Genomic DNA, 977 nt, shown 5'->3' on the forward strand with positions numbered 1-977 from the left:
GGGGGGGGGCAGGAATTGACATACTATAAATTGGTACTTTCTCAAGTTTAGCTTTTCAGATGGCTTTTTTTTCCCCCTAATAGAACTATGGGCTGACTACTCCTTCAGAATTCATGTATGATGGTAGAGAAAACTTGAACTACTTAGGTTATTCTGAAAAGGACTAAAATGTAACACATACATACATGTTTTCTCACTAGCCTGACTTTTTAGTGCTAGATGATAATTTCATGTGCTGAGGCTTCACACGCTGTGAAAACTAGTAGAATATATCCAAGTTTTATGGTAATGTATATATTTAACCTTTATGTTGCTTGTTACATAGTTTTGTAATAGCCTCTAACTTAAATATGTTGATCTAATGGATTTTCAGTTCAGTTACTTTTAAGAATGAGTAACTATTACTTTATGATCATCTGTAGGTTCCACAAACATACCTCTCCCCCTTTTTTTTCCTGTTTATTTTCATGCAGTCTATGGAGAGGTATTTAAGGATTTTTTTTTTTCTCTAAAACATGAATTGTAAAAAAAAAAATCGTTGAGATGTAGTTATGGAAATGTGTTGTGTCTGAATTGCAGCTGCTTGTTGTCAATATTTCTCCTGAAACAAACTGGGAAAGGGAAGCTGAGTTGAAAGGAATTCTGTTTACCATTTTGAAAATACCTTATATTCTGTCTCTTAATTCAGGAACAGCCTATGTTGTTTACCAGCTGCTTGTCACTTCAATGCCCAAGAAGCAGAAATGATTCCAGTTCAAGATGCCTCAGCGACTAGCATCTCTTCGTCCAATTCCATGTGACTGTGATGGCAGCTTATACTTACTGTAAGCAGCTGGCTTAATGCTTGGAATCATAATTTAATTGTAACATGTTAACTGCAAACAATAAAGCAGTTTTTACAGTGTGTTGTGGTGGTCTGGACTGTGTGATGTGTTCTACAATACAGCGCTTTTTAATTGCAGTAAATGTACTGAATG

At 35.3% G+C, this 977-nt stretch overlaps 1 protein-coding gene across 1 annotated transcript in view; it reads left to right on the forward strand.

The window, feature by feature from the left end:
• The window catches only part of COX7A2 (cytochrome c oxidase subunit 7A2), a gene marked incomplete at its 5' end in the record, with an annotated part of 2,770 nt that extends 2,023 nt beyond the window's left edge, over nucleotides 1-747 (forward strand). The window contains one exon of the mRNA XM_010166983.1: nucleotides 689-747. Within this exon, the coding sequence (XP_010165285.1) occupies nucleotides 689-747 (59 nt within the window). The remainder of the gene's footprint in view (nucleotides 1-688) is intronic.
• Nucleotides 748-977: the final 230 nt, after the last annotated feature.

Source organism: Antrostomus carolinensis, unplaced genomic scaffold (assembly GCF_000700745.2).
Source record: "Antrostomus carolinensis isolate BGI_N321 unplaced genomic scaffold, ASM70074v2 scaffold48564, whole genome shotgun sequence".
Classification (NCBI taxonomy): Eukaryota; Metazoa; Chordata; class Aves; order Caprimulgiformes; family Caprimulgidae; genus Antrostomus; species Antrostomus carolinensis.